This window comes from Ursus maritimus, unplaced genomic scaffold, assembly GCF_017311325.1.
Source record: "Ursus maritimus isolate PB19 unplaced genomic scaffold, ASM1731132v1 scaffold_6, whole genome shotgun sequence".
NCBI lineage: Eukaryota > Metazoa > Chordata > Mammalia > Carnivora > Ursidae > Ursus > Ursus maritimus.
This window is the reverse complement of record NW_024426774.1, coordinates 50406944-50426314: the sequence shown is the minus strand read 5'-3', so window position 1 is coordinate 50426314 and position 19371 is coordinate 50406944. Positions and strand designations below refer to the sequence as shown.

The 19371-nt window shown below is 48.5% G+C and overlaps 1 protein-coding gene across 4 annotated transcripts in view; it reads right to left on the bottom strand.

Moving 5' to 3' along the window:
* TGFA (transforming growth factor alpha) overlaps positions 1 to 19371 on the bottom strand; it is a 101789-nt gene that overhangs the window by 47367 nt on the left and 35051 nt on the right. For all 4 annotated transcript variants that reach the window (XM_040623335.1, XM_040623336.1, XM_040623333.1 and 1 more), the window contains exon 2: positions 17928 to 17981. In XM_040623335.1, coding sequence (XP_040479269.1) covers positions 17928 to 17981 — 54 coding nt within the window. The remainder of the gene's footprint in view (positions 1 to 17927; positions 17982 to 19371) is intronic.

Sequence of the window (19371 nt, the reverse complement as noted above, 5' to 3'; positions counted from 1 at the left end):
GGGGAAACTGGGCAAAGAGCACCCCAAGCAGAAGGACCAGCAAGTACCGCAGCCTAAAGACAGAGAAGGAGAGGAGGCCAGAGAGTTGGAGCAGGGAGAGGAAGAAGGATGGACCCGTGAGCTGCAGCTGGAGAGGGAGGTGGGGGCTACAGCCGGCATGGCCTCTCCGGGCCAAGATGTGCCTGGGTCTTACTCTGAAAGCACATTGCTTCTGCTGTTCTTATAACTGACGGTGACACGGGAGATACCCCATTGGGCTGCCATTTGAACCGGAAACTCAACTACACGTTCACAATCTCGTTTGCAAGAAGGGATTCCACACAGCTAGACAGAGGCTCCTTTTAAGATGGCTAAGCATTTCTGTTAAATTGAGTCTCCAATATCACTTCTAGACCTAACATCACGCACAAATCAATGAAAAAAACACACCAACTGCACCTCCTACATGGGAGGTGGACATACAGCAAAGCTGCACCGGGGTCTCTGCCAACGAGGTGCTGGGCTCCTTGGGCATCTTTCTCTTTGGGCACATTGCATTCCAGCCCTGCCGACTTCTGATGAAGAGCCCATGGTGGGGACGAGGCTCAGGCTACCAGGTAGGTAGGAGGTGGGCTCCAGCTTTTGGACAGGCTGGGGTGGCCTATGATCCGATGCTGGACATATAGTCTCCACTGCCAAGGACCTCAGTGCTATTAGTCATACCACTAAGAATCATTTCAAAGGATCTTTATCACAGCTGTGTAGGCCAAGGGATTCTTTCAATCCTTTTATAAGCCCATGATTCGTATCAAATGCACAAATCTATATTTTTATAAGCAGTATTGCATTTATTTCCTGCGAGGAACTCTTGCATTGTTCTGCCTTGAAAACTGTTGGACATGAGAGGAAAAATAATTAAAAACAGCTTATTTCGGCATTAACTCTTAGCTGTGTCAATGGAAGAGAGCCAATGTGGTCTTTTTATAACTAAAGAAAACCAACTTCTGACGCAATTTCCAGGTTACAAAACACCAGCGTTTCAACAAGCTGTTTGTAAACCAGTTGGTTGGATCTCAGGATCTAACAACACTAAATATTAAACTACAGGAAACAAGATATTACAAAGAGTGGGTGAGAATGCTAGACCAACTCACCAAAGCTGTTCTGACCTATTGCATACCTTACCTCTCAAAACTGAGTGTTGTCGAATCTGCCATTCCCAACAATACTGCTACAGGACAAAGCCCTGGAGACCCACTTCCTGAGGATCTGGGTTTCCTATGCTGCTCAACACATCCGAGAGCAGGAAAGGGCCTCCCCCAGGGCCAGGGTGCTCGTTTTCTGTCCTGCATGGGACTGGCGTGTCAGTGGGGGAATGAGCTACAGGAAGAGGTTGGAAACAGGGCTCTAGTGGGTTACAAGTCTCAGACCAAAAGGGAGAGTGAAGGGACCGGGCCTGGGAAAGGCTATGGTGGAACAAAAGCCCTGGCCTAAGGGCTAAGGGCTTGCAACAGGCCAGGGAGAAGAAAATAGAGGCAGGGAAGGAGTTTTTTTCCCTTGCTTTTCTCTCCTTTGTCACTAAGGTCTGTGGAAGGGAGGGAGAAGGGACCGGCCATTTACTGACTGGAGGAGGAGGCCGATGCAGAGGTATGGAGGACGCTTTCCTTCTTCTCCTGGCTTTGTGTGTGTGTGTGTGTGTGTGTGTGTGTGTGTGTGTGGTAGTAGTAGTAGTAGTAGTAGTAGTAGTAGTAAATAGCATGTGTGCAGATCCTGTTTATATAAATGTCCACGCCTGCTAGTGTATAATAGTGGCCAATATTTGTTCAATACTATAACTGACAAAGATTTTCACACTTGTTTGATCTTCACTACTATTGACAGATAACACAAACTGAGGCTCGCTCAGTCAGCATCACAGTCAGGATTCAAAGCCCTTGTTCTTTTTCTTCCACCTGTAGTACATACTAGAATCCTCTACGAAGACTGAAAAAATACTGATGCTTGGATTCTCCTCCAGCCCCTGTGCATTAGGATCTCCAGGGGCGGGGCAGGGCCAGGGCATCAGTGTTTTAAAAAGTCTCCAGGTAATTCTGATGAGCAGCTAAGGTTGAGAACTCCTGTCCTTCCCAATGGTCCTCAAATTATAGCGTGAACAGGGATCACCAAGGGAGTTAAAAATGTAGGTGCCTGGACCTCACCTTCGAGATGCACGTTAAGCTTGTGTAGCAATATACACATACCTCTCCTTCTAGGCACACGGAAGGCTTGGTCTTCCTCACCCCCGGAAGTTTAGAATGGCTATGTAAGTGCTTCAGGCAATAAAACGTGAACACTGAAAAGCGACACACATCTGGGTAAAAGTGTCAATAACGAGCACTAGACCTTATACCCCCCTCGCTCCTATGAAGGTCTAATCTGAATCATCAGTTTCCCTGGAGAGTGACCCAGGGCCCACAGTGGACTTTGAGAATTCAACTTTTGCTATTAAGGTAATGCCATCTGTCACTGCAGCACAACCTAACATTTCCTGACTGAACCTGTAGGTCTGGAGTGAAGTCTGGGGCTATTAATTTTTATAAGCATCTAGGGGATTCTCATGCTAGCGGCCTGCCACCTCCACTTTTAGAAGTAAGCCCAATGCTGTGTTAACTTTGTGTTTCATGTCTTTTGTGTGTGTGTGTGTGGTTTTTTGTTTGTTTGTTTGTTTGTTTTTACAATTTTGAGGGAGAGAGGGAGAGAGGGAGAGTGGGGGGAGGGGAAGTGGAAGAGAGAATCTCAAACAGACTCCCTGCTGAGCATGGAGCCCGACATGGGGCTCTATCTCATGACCCTGAGATCATGACATGAGCTGAAATCAAGAGTCGGATGCTTAACCAACTGAGCCACCCAGGTGCCCCGTGTTTCCGGTCTTTATACAGAAATTGGCAAGCTCAGAGAGAAAGAGGATTCATATATTTGTTCAACTTCTGATGTGCACTCACCTCTGTTAGGCATTAAGTGTTTACCTTATAAACAGATGAAGAAGACAGAGCCTCTCTGTCCTCAAAGAGCTTACCATAAAAGAGAAGGCAGCGGGGGAAATACTAAATATTTAAAAAACAAAGGGACGGAGACAGAAGAGGAATAAATTCATTTTGCCCAAAGAGAGGCAGAGCAGCTTTCTGAAAGGGGAGATGTATGGCCTAGATCGTCAAGGATAGGTCAACACTGTCCAAGCCAGAGCGTTTTCACAGGTACAGCTTTACAAGAAAGCATCAGACAGCTGGGCTGCAGCAAAATATCGGGATGAGATGGGGAGAGGGCCCGAGGGCTGGCATTCAGGGAAGGCCCCATGATGGAGGGAAGTAAAGTGAGAGGGAACCGAGGTGCCACATGGTTCTAGAACTGTGCTCTCAAGGAGAAATAAATGTGAGCCAGATAGGAGATTTTACACTTTTTTAGAAGCCACCTTGAGGTGGGGGGGAGTGAGACTGATTTGAATATTTAACCCAATAGAGTCAAGATAGTGTCTTTTCAATAAACCACCAATATAAACATTAATAAGAGAATTCTTAAAAAGAAGAATGAATAAGTAGTCTTCCAAGTCTGGTGTATATTTGATATTTTTGACACACCTAAATTTGGACTAGCCACAAGGGTTCCATAGCCACTTGTGGCTGCAGTACTGAACGTGGCCACTCTAGGCAGCTGCCAGAGGTTCCTAAAGACATACTTTTCTGGGGCACCTGGCTGACTCAGCCAATGGAGCATGCAACTCTTGATCTCGGGGTTGCGAGTTCAAGCCCCACGTTGGGTGTGAGGCTCACTTAAAAAAAGAAAACACAAAAAAACACACTTTTTTCAAGGAGGATACAGTGAGCATTGGGCACTCATTCACCTAAAAAGAAAACATGAATCAGTATCCTCCTTGTGCCAGATTTTTTTTTTTTAACTACATAAGCCACTGAACAGCAATAAAAATACAGTGATATTTGAGAATATCATTGTCCCAGCCCTCTCCCCAAAACATCCTGGTTCAGGGGATTATATTTACTCACACACTGCACTCCTTAAGCTAAGTTCAACAAAGTCAGTCAATCTGCAGTATTAAGGGCAAAAACACACCTCTGAAGACTTCTTACAAGAGGAAGTATTTGGACAGCTCTGTAGTCCCAACACTCTTTACCAAGGTTGATAATTTTAACTTGAAGAGTGACCAGCAGGGAGCAAGACCTGCTCAGCTCAATGAGAACAGGCTGTCTGGTGCTGCCTCCGCTTTATCCTAATCAAAAGTGTCCTTCATCCTTTCAGGGAGGCCAGCGGGGGCACAAGGCACACCAAGGTGTACTCGGGTAACAGGAGGCCTAGACATTTCACTGCATTTCAGAATCCTTAACAAATATTAAATTCGGGGTGCCTGGGTGGCTCAGTCGGTTAAGCATCTGCTTTCAGCTCAGCTCATGATCCCAGGGTCCTGGGTTCGAGCCCTACGTCGGGCTCTTGCTCAGTGGGGAGCCTGCTTCTCCCTCTCCCTTTGCTCCTCCCCACCTGTACATGCTTTCTCTCTGTCGCTTTACTTTCTCTCAAAATAAAATCTTAAAAAAAAAAAAACATTGCCTAACTTGTTGAATAATGGTCTAGAGGCCATACCCTTTTCCACGGTTCACAGATAAGAGATCCCAGATTCTGAACCAATCAGGATGCTCTAAACACATCCTCAAGCCCCCAGTCATTGCTGAAATGGTTCGGAACAGGAAGACCTTCTAGGTGGTACAGCACAGATTAAAGACACCCTCCAGGGCGCCTTCTTCAGTCCCCTCAGGCAGAGCACAGCCTGTGCTTGGCCCTTCCTGACACTGCTCTATTTATAACTCTGGGGGGAAGTCATTTAATTCAAGTAACCCTTTGCCGTTCTATTGCTCCCCCCCCTCCACACTTAAGGGCCCTGAGGGCAGGGACTGCCCCTTGTCTGTCTCTGATGCCCAGCACAGCCCTCTGCAGTCAGCCCTCACATTCAATCGCAAGGATATTAAAATATTCTTGACATCAGAATACCGACAGAAACAAAGGAAGACAGACTCAACTCGAATTGGGCCAAAGATCCCTTCAGTATGATACCCCCTTTCTCAAGGGTGCCAAAGAACTATTTTTTCTTTTTTTGAAAAGGTACGCTTTTCTTCCGTGTTTTCACCTGGATGGTTAATCCTGAGCCACTGAATCCCAACAGCTCCGGCTCCTCAATTAGGTACACTCTCAGTTTAACTGTCTAATTATCACCCTATCTTTAGGCATCTCGAACCTGTGCTCCCACTTAGATTCTTAAATCGTTTCAAGTAAAAGGGGAATTAGGAGCACACTGTTCTCATATGAATCACTATAAATAGTCCCCACATGTGATCACCAGCGTCTCCCTGAACCCTGCCCATGAAGTGAGAGCAGCCGGTTCATACTTGCAACAACAGTGTCTAAGGGCTGCCATGCAGCCGAGCAAGAATGCGAAGTCCTCAAGCAACTGACCACGCCACCTTCACTTCTGGGGTCCTGTGACATGTGCTGGGCACTTCGCACAGGAAGCCAAGACCTTCTCAACCTTCCTTTTCTCTCCTCTGGTGCCTTGGCTAGCCTCCAGCCGTTCCGCGTGGTGGCTCTCTCCCATTTCCCTCTGTTCCTCCTCAATCTCCCTGCTCAGAATAGAGCGCACCAGCCCACGCTTCCCCTGTCACCGAAGGGGCAGGCTGCTTCCTCTGCGTTGGGTACTGTAGTTCGGAAAGTAAAACTGCATTTTTTGGCATCTACTGGCGTGGCAGGCTCCATAACACCACTTCGAAGCGGCCGAGTGGGGCTGCCTGACCTGCTGGTGTCAAGGGCACGCCCCTGAGCACGAAGTTGTGAGGCTGACCCTGCTGCAGCCACAGCCCTGCCCTCAAACTCTCATCACGTCCCTGCCACCAGCTGGCTCAGGCCACCTTCCTATTTCGGATACCACTTCTCACATGACTGTTCCTGCTTTCTCACTCTCTCTCTCTAAATCGAAACAAAAGGAACTTCCTATGCACCTGGCACACTTCAAATACTTTACACATGTCATCTCATTGGGTCCTCATCATGACCCTATGAAGCAGGCTTGGTGGTTGTCTCCACTCTACAGGTGGGGAAACGGAGGCACAGAGTGGTTAAGGAATTTGCCGGAGCTCAGTCCCTAGGGGCCCAGTTTAGGCTTGAACCCTGGCTGTCTGGCTCTAGCCCGTACTGCCACCGGCGTGCTACCAGATTCATCTGATCTTCATTTTTAAAGATGGTATTTATTTATTTATTTGAGAGAGAGCGCATAAGAGCGCACAAGCAGCGGGAACAGCAGGCAGAGGGACAACAGACCCCAGGCTGAGCAGCGAGCTTGATGTAGGGCCCAATCCCAGGACCCTGAGGATCATGACTTGAGCCGAAGGCAGGTGCTTAATCAACTGAGTCACCCAGGCGTCCCCTGATCTTCATTTTTAAGCATCTCTCCATCAAGCCAAACTGAAGTACATGAAAAAGGCATAATCCCCTCACCTGCTAATGAAAAGCTGAAATCAAGGAGAGCACAAGCTCAGAGAATAACGTGAGAACTTCTAACCCAGAAACCATCCCACTGGACAGACAGCCCAGGCGGCTAGCAAATGGGGAGCACTGCGCAGAAGACAGGGAGGACTGAGTTTTCAGCCATGTGGACTTCGTGACCTTGGGGTCCTACAGGTTTAATCCTCTGCATTTCATAAGCCTAACAGCAGTCATTTCAGAGAAATCTATGAAAAGATTCCTTTAGGAAGCACCTATCTGACTCAATATCTGTGTACATCGTGAAACACTCACGTCAGTCTAGTGTCCCCGCTCACCAAAGTCACATAATACAAGGTTATTGACTCTGGTCCCCGTGTTGTACATTACATCCCTATAACTTACTCGGGACTGGAAGTTTGTACCTTTTGAACCCCTTCTCCCATTTTGCCTACGCCCTCCTCTTTGGCAACCACCGATCTGGTTCTCTGCATCTGAGTTTTATTTTGTTTGTTCATTTGTTTTGTTTTTTAGATTGCAGGTATAAGCGAAGTCATGCAGTACTTTCTCTGACTTACTTCACTTAGCATAATACCCTCAGGACCATCCATGTTGTTGCAAATGACAAGATTTCATTCTTTTCTCCACATCCTCACCAACACTTCTTATTTCTTGTCTTTTGATGGTAGCCATTCTGACAGGTGTGAGATGATATCTCCCTGTGGCATATCACACCCTTTCGATGTTCAAACTGGGTCTTTATTCTGGAAAAGGTTGGGAAGTACTAACCTGGAGTTAAATCCCTGGGAAATTGCCTGCAGTGACAACTGCAATACGGTTATCATTGGGTTAGAGGTGCGCCTAGGTTTCTAGAGCCTCTCAGTTGTGCGGGGCTGTGTTTCTCTAACAGGAGAGCCTCCCATGAAGTGCTGTGTGATTCACGATTATATTTCCATTTGTCATGCCTCAGAACACCAGGAAGAGTCATTTGTGGCAGATTTCATAGTAAGATCTAACACCTTCCACTTTCACAATTCCAAGAATGCCATCTGAGACCTACTGCGTAAGGCAAGGAGAGATGTTCATTATATCCCAAGCCCCTCAAAGTCAGGATGGAAAAAGGCCCAGAAAAAGAGATTCCTAGCCAGGCTGCCAAGTGACAGCTGGGAAGAAAAATGTCCTCCTTCTGAACCCCGGGCTCCGTGGCAGCAGCATGTGCGCAGACTGAGGCCTCTGTACGTCATCTTACCCGCTTCTCCCCTTGTTCAGCGCTTTGGTATTTAGGAAACATTTGAATCAATGCAGCCTGGTGGAAAAAGGGTCCAGATGTGAGAAATCACCTCCCACCACACATTCTGATAGAGGAGTAGGGTCATAACCTTCAAGTCAGGAAGCTAAGAGGAGAGATTCGGAAGGGCCAGCAAATCAAACAGCTGCAGAGCCCGCTGAGGAGGACCTGTGAGCCGGGCTGGATTAGAAGAGCAAGGGGCGGGGGGCGCCCAGGTGGCTCCGTTGTTAAGCATCTGCCTTTGGCTCAGGTCATGATCCCAGGGTCCTGGGATCAAGCCCCGCATCGGGCTCCCTGCTCAGCGGGAAACCTGCTTCTCCCTCTCCCACTCCCCCCTGGTTGTATTCCCTCTCTTGCTGTCTCTCTCTCTCTGTGAAATAAATAAAATCTTAAAGAAAAAAAAAAAAAGAGCGAGGGGGCCCTTCTGTGGTAACTAACTGGACCCTCTGGGTGGTTTCCAAACTCCAAAGCTGGAGGTTTGGGCTTGGACCCTCAGAAAACAACGCTGTCGGGGTCATCATTTCATGCCTGCAAAGCTAATGAGAACGAGGATCTTTTGAGGTGGTGGGCTGAGTTCTGAGGTTGTTTGAGGCTGTTCTGCAAGCTCTCTGGGGAATGATGGGCATGAAGGAGGGCACGAGATGGGATGAGCACTGCGTATTACACGCAGCTGATGAACCACTGAGCACTACATCAGAAACTAATGGTGCACTGTATGTTGGCTAACTGAATTTAAATAAAAAAACCAGAAAGTCGGTTCTGGAAGAGGAGCATATCGCAGACTCCAGAATCAGCACTGTCCAGCTGAGGAGGAGCAAGGGTTCCCAGGAAGGGACGCGTCCTCGCCCTCAGGAGAAGGCTCCGTAGCCCACAAGCTCGTGCACAACCGCCTTCCTCCCACTGGGCCTCCGCACAGCGTGGCCAAAGACGACATGCGCAGAATTCGGGGCCACGGAACCCGAGTTTCAGGTGTCCTCAGGATGGCTCTTCCGCACGCCGACACTGCCTCAGGACAGAACTGAGGCGATAAAGCAGCATGAAGACACAGGTCTCGCTTCACACTATGCACGTCACCAATAACCCAGTAAGCGAGGCGGCAGCGGCAGTTAGCACTAGGAGCGCCTACTGTATGCGCACACGGCTCCAAGAGCTTGACGCAGAAGCTCTTAATCCTCAGAAGAGCCCTACGAGCAGGTACTGCTAGATTCCTAGGTTACAAGTAGGGAAGCTGAGGTACAGAGAGGTTAAGGCGTTTACTTAAGGTCTCACAGCTAGTAAGTGGCACAGGTGGCATTTGAACTTAGCCTGTCTAGTTCCAAATACTCACATTCCAGAGACCGACCCCATGGCCCAGAAAGGCCCAACTTCTCTGTGGAAACCCAGAGGTGTCAGGCACTTTGAGTTTCTGCAAAGTAGATCAAGATCTAGGAGCCAAAGGGCTATTAGAGAAGAGTCTGGAGAAGCAACCCCAGAAGTGGGAGGTGAACTGGTGATTGTCGCATCAGGGCCCATCTTTCCGGACAGCCGGTCCCTGGAGGACCTGCCGTGCAGGGGAGCAAGGTGTGTGCTTCAAGCGGCAGGGACCAGGCAGCCCTCGAGCAGGCCGGGAGGGCAGGTCCCCGTGTTCCAGAAATAGCAGCGCCGCCTGAGCCTTAGTGACCGCGGCAGTCACTGGACAAGACAGGAGTGCCTGCGCTCAACCCACACTGGCTGACAGACTTGCAGGCAGATGGCAGCGACTGCCTTTTCTTTCCTTTGAAAAATAGAGCCCCCACCCCTTTCTCCCTGACTATAGTATTAAAATATGCTCATTACCGATATGGCCCAAAACTAGGAAAGTACAAAGGAAATGAAAATCACCTCTATTCCCATTAGCCAGAGATAATTCTCTTCCCAACGTGGCCACAGCATCTGGGAGATCACCTGACCAAGGAAGACAAACCAATCTGATTCTCTCCGGAGACTAAGCAAAGAGGCACAGAGATGGGATGAGCTGGTACGGAATTCTCTTCGAGGTAGGTACAGGGTACACAATATAGCCAGAGCTGAGATCCCTACAGTCTCTCTGGCTCCTGCACACCTCACGGCCAGCCTGGGCAGCATTTCCAGGGATTCTGTGAGGCCCGATTCCTTAAAAATCAACCCCCTCTTTACCTATCCTGCTGTGTAGCTGGGTTCTGTTCTTGCAACATGGGGTGCCTGGCAGAGTCCAAAGAACAACCAGTCGCACGGAAAACCGGCCCAGCACCGTGGGCCACACTGAGCAAGATGCAATTTTTCCCCCTCAAAACAATACACGGCTTTTACTGCATCTTTAAAATACCCTAAGTCTGAGGAATCATCTGGCATGTTTCTGTAGGTTCCTTTTTCAGAAACATAGATACCATCCAAAACTTTTCTGCTATCTTTGTTTTTAACTGTTATGGCTTGCTGAATCAAAACAGGGAATTTGATACAAGTTCAATGTTGCTTCCTTCAAGAATGAACTCATCTTTCTAGGCTTGAGATACTAAATGAGCACCCTTGGCCCCTGTGGATGTATTTTTCACCCACGAAATGTTGGAGAACCACTCTCCTGAATAATGACATTGTTGGGGAAGTCAGCATACACAGACCTCATCTTGCAATGACCGCCCAGTGGAAAGCCCTTGATCCTGTTCTGTATGTGACTACAGATAGTGTGAACTGTAGCCTGTTACTTTCTATTTCCCCACTGTTAGTTGACCCGGAGCCTCTTGTTTTTCCCTCCAAGGAGACTGAATTCTACACTGACGTGACTGAAGTCCTCCCTCGGCAAGCTCCTCTGGGGCCCTTCACAATAACAGCGGGACCCTTCACAGAGATGCTGACGGTTTTCTGGAGTGATGGCTGGCAGTGGTCTTCACACTCGTAGTAGACGCAGAAAAAAAAAAAAAAAGGGAACAAGACCCAATTTAACAAAGAATAAAAAGTGTAGGTTGGAAGTCTGAATATAGTAAAAGCAGGTGTTTTCTTCAAGGACATCCATCCTGATAGATCACGGCTTTGTCTATGTTTATGCTTTATTTTGGGATGTAAAGATCATCCGTATTATCCGCTGACCCTATGCCTTCTGATGGCAGAGGCTTCTTTAATTCTCATGTGTAACCCTGGGGTACCTGGGAGGAGGCAGTACTTAATAAATGTGTGCTAAATAAATGTCCAAAACTAAAAAGTGGGAGAACAGTGTCTATTGGCCTTGATTTTTTAAAAACTCCCAAGTTGTGCCACTTGCCTTGCTTCTTTCAAAGACGAATGACGGTCTCTTAACTGAGCTCAACCTAAACCAAGCTCCTGATTTACTCAATCCCATTCTCTCCTGGAAACATCAAGCCCAGTGCCCTCAGCATGCAAAACTGAGTTTGTGGGCTAGTCTGGTTTACCAGCCCATTTCTGTTTTTACCAGTTAAGCTGTGTATTTACCAAGAGGACATTTGTGCTTTGTTCCCAAACCTGTTTACGTTGGTTGTACTCATTTACGTATTTACGTAATGTAATTACATATTACATAAACTAATGAAATATCTGTGCCTAAGCTGTTGCTTCTATTATAAGTTGAGTGTTTTGGAAAGACTTGTTAAAGGTGAATAGATGAAAAGAACTGCTTTAAATTAGGGGTGAACAAGAGAACTATAAAAATTAGGTATACGTGGAGGGGGAATGTTTAGGTCTAGAAAGATTTACGGCACTTTAAATGCCTAAGTTCTTACACCAAAGAAATCAGACCTGGAAATGATAGAGAGTGCAATACAGGTACGTTTATACAAGCAAATGGTGCAGAGTGCCAGTCAGTAGGAGTCCATTCATAACTAAAACAAGAATATCATGAATCTTTCCTTGACCCTCCTTCATAAAATGTACTCTGGAATTCTCTAAACTGTCCAATCTCATTTTTTAAAAATGTTGGCTCTGACCCACTAAAGTGATTTTGTGACTCACGGTTTGAGAAGATACTGCCTAATTTCACTGATGGGGAACTGAGGTTCAGGGGTGTTGAAGAACTCTACTAAGGTCAGACAGCTCGTGAGTCAGAATACAAGCATGGATTCCACATCCTATGTCCTGTCTGCTACCCTGAGCAACCTTCCCTCTCATCCAGCATGGTTTCCTTTGCAAAAAGTAGAAGGTGAAATGAGGAACTAGATGACAAGGATAAATCCTAGAGAGGAAAGGAAAGAATCCCTCATTTCTTCCTGAGGCTCCACGTTCTTCCAAACATTCTCTGAAGCAAGAAAGTCCCAGCACACACAGGTGTATGCACTTTTTTCCTGTACCAAGGCATTCCCACATCTCCTGTGTTACAGACACATACTTGGAACAGTGAACCGTGTACCTGGGTAGAACACGTGAGCCTTCTAATTTTAGAATGACTTCAGCTCCACGTGGGAAAACTCCAGACAATGGAACGGGGAAGCAGTTTGCAGTTCTGAAAAGCTTTTGTTAGGTGAGATGAGCAATAAACAGATCTCTTGCTTGCTGGCAGACCCACGTTCTACCTGTTTCCCAAACAAGTAACGCCTTCAAATACTTTTCCCTCTGATCTGATTTCCCTCCTTCTGTGCACCCCCAGCCACAACTCACCCTCTCTACAGAGTTAACCCCAATATCCTCACCCAAATCTGACCACCCTCTCCCCGAGCCAGTGAGCCTGGTGACCTTCTCCATGAATACCATCACATGACATCTTAGCCATGTTCCTTCATCACCGCCTCGGAAAAGTCTCCCAGACACTCACAGAAGCAAGCCTTCAAACACTCCCCTGTTCCAGCTGGGTGGGTAGACACAGGAGAGAGGAAGGAGAAGTTCAGAGGTTTCAAGAGGCATGTAGATCGAGCCAGGCAGATGGCAGAGGGAAGCCCAGAGCCTGCTGCCAGGTGTCTGAGCAAGGACCTCACCACACCCCTCGGCCATTACACTGAGTCTCATGAAAACATGAGAACCAGATGGGCGGCCTGGGAAATGCGCAACATTTCAGAGGGTTAAGCAAGGAGCCACCCAACAACTTAACCAGCTGCGTTCTGTCCCTTTTAAGGGGTATTAAAAGGTGCCTTTTGAAGATAGGTCATAACTCCTTCTTCGGGAGGGTGTGACAGACGTTCTAGGCTGGAGCTGCTGCCACTGTCATTCTGCCTCCAGCTAGGTTTCTCTGCAGGCTTTACAAATGAACAACCAACCAGATAAAAATTTTCTGTCTTCACCCCCACACTATTGACTCGACTCCCAAAGCAACTATTTCCTAAATCACCTACTAAGCAGTCAGAGGAGGTGGACTTAGGTCATCGTGAGGCTGACATTATGAGCTCCCATGCTATCTTTTCATCGGTGTGGTGGGCTCCCTGAGCCCAAGGATGGAGAAGGACTGCTTCTTCGTATAGTCCCCGCAACTAGAATTTTCAAACCTAAGTATAAAAGAGCATCTGACTCCAAGAGAGTGAAATACGCGGCAGTCACACTATTGCTTCCCTACCTAGAGTCCATGGCAGGCATCACCCATGCATCATGGCCATATTTCCTAAGAGCCTGAAGGCAGCCTCATAATCCCTCTCAATAAAGCCCTCCAAGCAATCTCTACCAAGTTATCAGAGTGGTCATGTGAAAAATCTTACAGGCTATTCCTGATTCGAGTCCAACAGATGAGGAGACTCAGACCCAAACGGGAGACAGATGGACAGCTTGCCCAGGGGCTCGGCAAAAAACAGACCAGCTGGACCCAATCCCCAGATTCCTGACCTCCAGCCTAAGGCGTGCGTCTCTCCAGTATCCCACTCAAAGTGGATGTCTGAAAAGCATTTACTGACAACAATAATGCCAGTTTCCTATGCCTCTGGCATAATTTACCCTTCACATTTGGGGATCTAAGAGAGGAAGACTAGAAGAAAACAATGAAACTTCAACAAGAAAGGCCAAGGGCAACTTTCAAGTAATAAGATCATGGAAATTTTTTTTTTCCAAAAGCACAAGAAAGCCACATGGGATCAGCCCCACGTTCCCTCAAGTTCATGCGCCACCCTTCACTGGCACACAGAGTTTACAATTTTCTCTCCATGCTGCTCCATTGAAACGTTAGAGCTGAATCCGGAGTGTGCCTGTGCTCCAGGACTAGCATTTAAGAATGTTTCAAACTTTCTTATGTCCATCACTGTTTCTCATTCTTGTCAACCCTTAGAGTGGAGAGACTTGCACATTCGTGGATAAAGCCTTGTATAGCTTCTGTCCTACAACAACCCATCTTTACACCCAAACGGATCGTTCTGGGATTTAGTCAGGGAGCCCAGCCACGTCCAGGGCATAAGGGGTTAGGAGGGACTCAGACGTGCAAGTCAGTGGCCCGGTCTATTAAGGAGCACACTTAACAAAAACAGTGTTCGCCCAAAAGGAAATATAAAGCAAAAGGTGAAAACATTAAAGGAAATGCAAATTAAGTGAGGTAAAACGAAACACCGAATGCGGCATCATCCACCCTCCAAATTTAAGGATCTAACAAGAAAGGATTACTGTTGCTTTTGCTGGTGTAATGAGACTACGGTTTTGTTTTTTTAAAAAAAACCCTTACCTGTGAGCTAGAAGTACCACGCACAAGTGAAATGGACTTTGCTTTAAAAATATCCCAGCAGGGGCGCCTGGGTGGCTCAGTCATTAAGCGTCTGCCTTAAGCTCAGGATGTGATCCCAGTATTCTGGGATGGAGCCCTGCATCAGGCTCCTCCACTGGGAGCCTGCTTCTTCTTCTCCCACGCCCCCTGCTTGTGTTCCCTCTCTCACTGGCTCTCTCTCTCTCCAATAATAAATAAATAAAATCTTAAAAAAAAAATCCCAGCAAAGGAAGAAAATCAAAATGGTGCGAGAACAGAGGAAAGAAAAATGGCTCATGATGCTAACTGCTGAAGCTGGGTGATGGGTGTACGGGGATTGATGTTACTATTATTTCTCTTCTGTGTATAAAGATTTCCATAGTACACAGTAACAAATCGTTTTACTTATTGAATTAGGCAGGAGTTCAGTACGCAATCCAATGTTCAGGGTGGTGAGTGTTGCTGGTGGGGTGGTCCCCAGTTTGCACTGCACCCACAACAGGATTTCAGTTATGTCTGGTAGGGACAGAGTGGGGGTGGTCAAGGCCTCCCAGGGCCTGAGGAATCTTCAAGGAGAATGAAGGTCACCCTAAAGGAAGAGGAAGTTGGGCAAACAAGCCTGATTCAGTCGCAAAGCCCTAGCCCTTGGAGAGGTGGCTCTGACACCATCCCTGCCACGTAGACGGTCCCCTCGCCCAGCCCTCTCTGGACTCCTCTCTGGGTCCAGTGGGGCAGGGTGGAGAATAAGTAAAAATGCAAAGAGCTATTCCATCGACCTCTCTGGGGCCCAAGTCCCCTAGCTAAGTGACCTATCAAACAGTAAGGCAGAGGCCAGACAGGCAGCCCACTTCCCTTCTCCACAGCTCTGGGATCTCGAGGCTCCCCGGACGCTAGAAGTCGTGGCATTGCCCCCTCTCTCACCCACCACGCTGGGCTACAGAGCGGCCCTCAGGCCGTTAGAGGGTAACGTGCAACACAGTAGGGCGTGACGAGTTTGTGAAGATAGATCATAAAGAGGAAGAATAAACATCAGGTACTTGTTGATGTCAGAGACATTCTCATAAAAGCAAGTCCAGAAAGATGGAAGAGAAGCTGGTCACTTGTGCAGCAAGTCATTTTGGGATGAATACTGCAGGTCTTCCCATGTTTGCTCAGGAGAGACTGGGAAACCTCCAAAGGGCCCTGGTAGGAGCCAGACCTGAGGCAAGAGGCTCAGGCAGGACACCCCTAGGCCTCTCCTGTCTGTACAAATGGATGGAGATGGGGAGGAGGGTGAACGGGCCAGGAGCACCTGGTTGCATCAGCCTCTGCCATTGCCAGATGGAATTATCAGCTCTGCCATCGCTGCAACCTACCACCTGCGAGTGACTCAGCCAAGAACCTGGCGCTTTGCCTACTGGGTCCTGCAGTGAGGACCGGGGGGGGGCTAAGAAGGCACCTGGGGGTAAATGCATCCTAGGAAGAGAGACGGGGCAATTCTGAGACCAGCGTGGTAGAGTCACAAACCAATGCCCCCACTTCAGAACCCCAATATATTCACGTCCGAGCCCTTTGTGACAGGGGAGGTAATTAAAAAGTGGAAACTCTGGTAGGTCTTGGACCTCAGAAGCACTGCTCTCAGACGGGCACACCCTTTCGCCACACATAACTCAGAGGAAGTAAAGCATTTCCTTCTGTGGCATCGTGGGCCACCAAGTGGCTTGGACACCTTAAAGGATTAGCTGCATCAAGGATAACCGCTCCAAGGGGGAGAGTGTGGGGCCAGTGGGAGTGGCAACCTCCCCTCCAGTGTGTTTGGAGGGTGGAAGGTGTGGAAGGGGAGAAGGGCAAAGTACCAGGGACACTGTGAGCTTGTTTAGAGAATTTATGAATACATAAAAGCCACCCCCGTCCCCGCCATATGCACCTTTCTGAAATAACCAGGGACAAGCAAAGCAGCAGGGGTCCCCCGCACTAACAGGTGGGAGTACACGCCACGTCAACAAGGGAATAGCGAAACTGGCAGACTCATGCGCTGCTGGCATAAAAGTTAGCTCAATTCACTTGGAGAGCTATTTGGCAATTTGTTACAAGGGTCATAAATATATTTAGTCGTGCTCCCAGAGACATACCCTGAGGAAAGAATCCAAAAGAAGGGAAAAGCTTCTAGGCATGAAGAGGGAGCATCGCAATTGAACCTGGAGGCAACATAAATATCCAACAGAGAATGCTTCATTGAATTACACATGTCCATCTTAGTGGAACATCATGACATTTTTAAAAAGATTAATTTATTTATTTGAGGGAAACAGAGAGCACGAGTAAGCCAGCACGCATGGAGGGACAGAGGAAGAGAGAGAGAGACAGAATCTCAAGCAGACTCCTGGCTGTGTGTGGAGCCCAAAGTGGGGTGCAATCTCACAACCCTGAGATCGTGACCTGAGCCAAAACCAAGAGCTGGATGCTTAAATGCACCATCCAGGCGCCCCAAACATGACACATTAAAAGGATAAACTTCAAGACTTTCCAGCAACATGGAGAAAAGAACAACTTGAAAACTCGAGTTTAAAAAGCAGGAGTCACAACACCTGGCACGTGTTGTGAGGAGCACTGGATGTTATACGGAACTGATGAATCGTTGGACACTACACCGAAAACTAATGATTATACACTGGCTAACTAAACATAAAAAGATAAAATAAAATAGATGAAAAAATAAAAAGCAGGAATCAGGGGCGCCTGGGTGGCACAGCGGTTGAGCGTCTGCCTTCAGCTCAGGGCGTGATCCCGGCGTTGTGGGATCGAGCCCCACATCAGGCTCTTCCGCTATGAGCCTGCTTCTTCCTCTCCCACTCCCCCTGCTTGTGTTCCCTCTCTCGCTGGCTGTCTCTATCTCTGTCGAATAAATAAATAAAATCTTTAAAAAAATAAAAATAAAAATAAAAAGCGGGAATCAAAATCGTCTCCTTACCACAACTAACGGCTGTATAAAAATATGAGCGCCCCCAGACAAAGGCTAACAGCGCGCGACGTGACAGCGGACGCTTCTGCAGTATTCTGGCCAGGAGATGCTCCCCTTCCACACTTCCCAAACCTCCCAGTATGCTGATCTAGGATCTTTGAAATGAAATAAGGGAAATATTACTAGACGTGTCACAAGATAAACCATAACATAACGAAACAAAGATCACCAGGCAGAAGCAGACAAAGGGCTCGGGACCCTGGGCTCCTCTTTAGATACGTGATGGTGTGAGCTGGGAGACTGGGGTGGTCCCGAGCTCTCGGGTCCTGTAGGCTCCACTGTGCAGCACCCTTGCCCACACGGACTGTCTGGACAGAGCTGAAAGAGGACAAGCCTTCGGGGAGGGGGAGCAGCCCCCTGGGCCCTGCAACGAACACCCCCTCAGGAGCGCAACTGGGCCCCTGGTGCGAAGGGCAGCCGGGTCGCAGGGGACAGCCCTGTGTGAGCGGAAAGGGCAGGAGCCCCGCAGGAGGCTCGGAGGGCAGGCTCCACCCACCAGCCGAGGTCTGCTCCCATCCATCGCATACATCCCCCACGGAGGGGACGGGACTCACCACTCAGAGCGGACGTGCTGTTCTCCAGGGCCTGGCACACAGCCAACAGGAGACCTGCGTGGGGAGAAGAGAGGAAAGGTGAGAGTCTGCTTGGCAAACTGCTTCCAGGACTTGAGGGCAGGCCCCTTGAAAGGTAAAGACCAGGCAGTTTTACGGAGAGGCCGAAAGGCAGGCCTGGCCACATAACTTGGGGGGCTCAGTGCAAAAGGAAAATGTGGGACCCCTATTCAAAAAGCAGCAAAAAAAGTGCCATTAAAGGTACTCAATATAAAGCTTTTACCTTCCTTCCATGGTCTCTCTCTACCTGTTCTGGAGTTTTTTTGTTTTTCTAATACTGTATACTTTTTTTTAATTGTAAAGAAACACACGTAAGATTTACTGCCGTCACCATTTTTAAGTGTGCAGTTCAGCAGCATTAAGCACATTCATGTTGTTGTGCGTGTCACGATGGCTGTTTCGCTGTGTATGCCGCCTCTCTCTGAGATGTGAGCATCCTTTTAGGCTGAGCACCGCACCTCACAGGCCACCAGCCACCGCAGGGGCGAGTGTGCAAGTGCACAGGTGACTGCCACGGCTGGTTTCCCTTCCCGCCAGCAGCTGGACAATGTGCCGTGACCCAGCCAGGGCAGGGCCATCTAGACAGGTCTTTCTTCTTCCCAAGGACTCCGACTGAGGCAGACAGCTGACCCCCAAGGGTATTACAACGTCTGTTTCTGGATGCATCGGGTACCTGGATAGGGGTAGGGGAGAGCCTTGCCCTTGTCTAGTGACCCACTGAAGAGGCCACAGAGCTGCCAGCCTGGGATGGGGACAGCTGTCACCACGCCCTGTTCCAAGAGGCCGTGAGGTGCACGCACCTAACACCAACTTTTCTTGTGTCCGGGCCCTGCCAGGGGCAGAGTGTGGCAGCGGTGAGGCAGGGAGGTGGCAGTCAGTAGGATCATGGGAGCCAAGGCTCCAAGTCCCTAGGACACACTCCGTTGTCCCACTGGACTTCACTTACGAACTACAAATTCAAAGGTAAGACTATTAAGAATTTCAAGACTGCAACCACGCGGCATTAGACCTCAGCCTCGGGGCCCATGTGAGCACGGGGACTCGGTGAGACGACAGACGCTGCACGCTCACGAAGATGCCCCTGCCAGCAGCAGATGACTTTCTGTGCCCTCCCATTACAGTACCGGAGGTTTCTGGAAACAGCAGCAAAGTTCCAATAAAGAAGGAACCTCTTGGGAGTTATGCAATCAGCATGCACTAAATTAGAATGACTTCCTAAAACTGAAATGCAGAAAGATAGCCCAGTGGCCGTGCACAGGCCGGGCCACCTATGGGTTCGCTCACACGCAGCTGGACCCCGACAGCACAGAAAACAAGCAGAGTCGTGGGCTGGTACTGCTCCACCGCACGCGACTAGCACACACTCTTGCATGCAGGTTGTGAGGGC